The following is a 2,568-nucleotide window of genomic DNA, read 5'->3' as shown; positions in this document are numbered from 1 at the left end:
GAAAAAGTTTGGTTTAAATGCACTTTAGTGAATTTTCTCACATGGATATAGCCTCCGTGACATCACACATATTATAAGACTGCTATTGAAGCTCAGGGTGCGAATAGTCAGTTTTGCTTCAGAAGTTTTCTAACTGTGTGAAATGACGTGGAAGTACTAATAAGGGCTATCTCAATCCTTTAAATGCCAAGGAAAGATGTTTCAATGCTTCCTTCTTATCTCCTTTAGCATAGGATACACCATCCTCTACGAAAGAAGAGGACATTATCGTTTATGAAGGTATTTTTGCATCTTTATAATATAAAAAGCAAATTTTTATCACTGCAAACAAAAATCTAAAAAAAAGTTTGTAAGTAAAAATATATGATATATAATTTGTTTGCACACAGTAGGCTGTGTGAGGCTGTACACACACACACACACACACACACACACACACACACACACACACACACACACACACACACACACACACACACACACACACACACACACACACACACACACACACACACACACACCTGACTCCCTCTGGCAGCAGAGGATTATGTGTTGAGCTACATAGAGGTCTGCTGACGATATATTGTTGTTTTCTATTAAAATGCTTTAAAATGTGACAGCATGACTTTCACTTTGGTTTGTGTATTTTCAAATATTCTGTTACTTTTGTCAGTTTCAAATTATTTCAATGAAAATCATAGATTTTTCTCTTCATCATAAAAGATTACATACAAATGTATCCATGACTACAGATTGTTAAAATAGAGCCTCAACCGGACAGATAGTTTGGAGCCAATATTATAATAACACCAGTATGATTCCTGATAGGCAAACTGCCCTCATCAAGTGTTTTAAAACTTCACCCATTGATCAAAGTCAGTAAACAAACTATTTCTTCTTTATATATATATTCTATATAAATATATTTATTTATATATGTATATATATATATATATATATATATATTTATTTATACTTTTCTTTTATCAAACTGCAAAATAATCAGTACTGAGTAAAATATCTCCCTCAGTGTAATTATGAAAAGTGTTGGCACAAGAACATACAAGAATATATATTTACACATTGTGTACCTTTTATTGCGTGGTTTCATAAACAGTGTATGTCTTATATGGTCTAATTTATAAATATTCAAACAAATCATGAATATATAATGTTCACACTAAGGCTGCTATTTTCAAGTCAATCTTCCTTATATAGCTGTATGTCACTAATTTACCGAAATAAGCTTTACAGTCTGCACAGTGTAGTTTGACACAGCAACTATTTCAGCACTCCAAACATGTCAAAGTAGTTTTGTGTTGGCAAAATCACCTTTAAATATTTTTCCAGTAATAATAATCCTGAAAGCCGACCTGAACCAGCTGTAAAAGAAAGCATAAATGAATGGATTGAGCATTGAATTGGACAGTGCAAACCAGTTAAGAAGTTCATTCACTGCAACTGGTACACTCACGTTATCTAATAGCTGAAAGGAAAAACAGAGAAAGAAAGGCAGCCAACACATCAGAAAAACTCCCATAACTATAGTCAGAGTTTTGGTGGCCTTCCTCTCCATCTTACTGACAGCTGCTCCAGACTTTGTTGTGTTCTGGATTCTCCGTGCCTGTCTCAGTGCAACAAGGAAAATATTCAGGTAGATACACAGCATTATAGTCACTGGGAGGTAAAATGAGAAAATAGGTCCCAGCATGTTTGCAAGCAGAACATAAAAGTAACATTTTTCTTTGCATTTTTCATGGTTTAATCCTGCAATAATAAAGCCAATGGCAACAAGAATAGAAATGCTCCAGGTCACCAGGATCATGATCACAACAACATGAACATTTATCTTAGTTCTGTATGTCAGCGGCTGACACACTGCATAGTATCTGTCAATGGAAATACAACATAGGTTCAAAATGGAAGCTGTGCTCAGTGTAACATCAAAGCTTTCTCGTACCTTGCAGAATAAATCTTGATAATACAGACAGGCGCTGACAGTGAATTCCATGCTGAGTGGAAAAACTAAAACTCCAACAAGCAGGTCGGCCACAGCCAGAGAGAGGATGAGGTAGTTCGTGGAAGTGTGGAGCTGTTTGAAGTAAACGATGGAGATTATTATGAGAAGGTTTCCACACACAATTACAACAGATAACGAGCCAAGGAAAATACATAATAAAACACATATTGATGAAGGCTTGTTTGTCACTATGTAAGAGACCATATCTATTTCATAACAAGGATGTATGTCATCAACATCTGTGCGGTTCACAGAGACTCCTGGTGACATGTCGCCCTCTACAAATGCAAAAATACAATAATAGTTGATTAGAAGTACAGAAGGATTTTCAGTTAATTAAATGCTCAGTATCACTAAGGCATCAATTTGCACGGGTATCTTTCATTACTGTGCCACTGAGCACAGTCTTGATTTTATCAGCCCCTATCTCATTACCATAACTCATACATTCTGTAATTGTCCAATCAGATGCATGACTCCTCATGTGGATAACATGAGATGGCAGAATACCATAATGTATTAATTAATTTACCCAGAACTGCTAATAT

At 35.5% G+C, this 2,568-nt stretch overlaps 1 protein-coding gene across 1 annotated transcript; it reads right to left on the bottom strand.

Moving 5' to 3' along the window:
* Positions 1-1,303: 1,303 nt before the first annotated feature.
* On the bottom strand, positions 1,304-2,290 carry LOC138615231 (trace amine-associated receptor 1-like). The gene has a single exon (XM_069688821.1). The coding sequence runs from the start codon at positions 2,288-2,290 to the stop codon at positions 1,304-1,306; it is 987 nt and encodes a 328-aa protein (XP_069544922.1).
* Positions 2,291-2,568: the final 278 nt, after the last annotated feature.

This window comes from Brachyistius frenatus, unplaced genomic scaffold (genome assembly GCF_029030835.1).
Source record: "Brachyistius frenatus isolate BFR_SWC_R1_liver_20210118 unplaced genomic scaffold, ASM2903083v1 Contig_797, whole genome shotgun sequence".
NCBI classification, from domain to species: domain Eukaryota; kingdom Metazoa; phylum Chordata; class Actinopteri; family Embiotocidae; genus Brachyistius; species Brachyistius frenatus.
The sequence above is the reverse complement of the archived record's forward strand: the minus strand, read 5'-3'. Positions and strand labels throughout refer to the sequence as shown.

Excerpts from the sequence above, each read along its gene's own strand:
- LOC138615231 (XM_069688821.1), bottom strand. The coding sequence starts at position 2,290 with ATGTCACCAGGAGTCTCTGTGAACCGCACAGATGTTGATGACATACAT.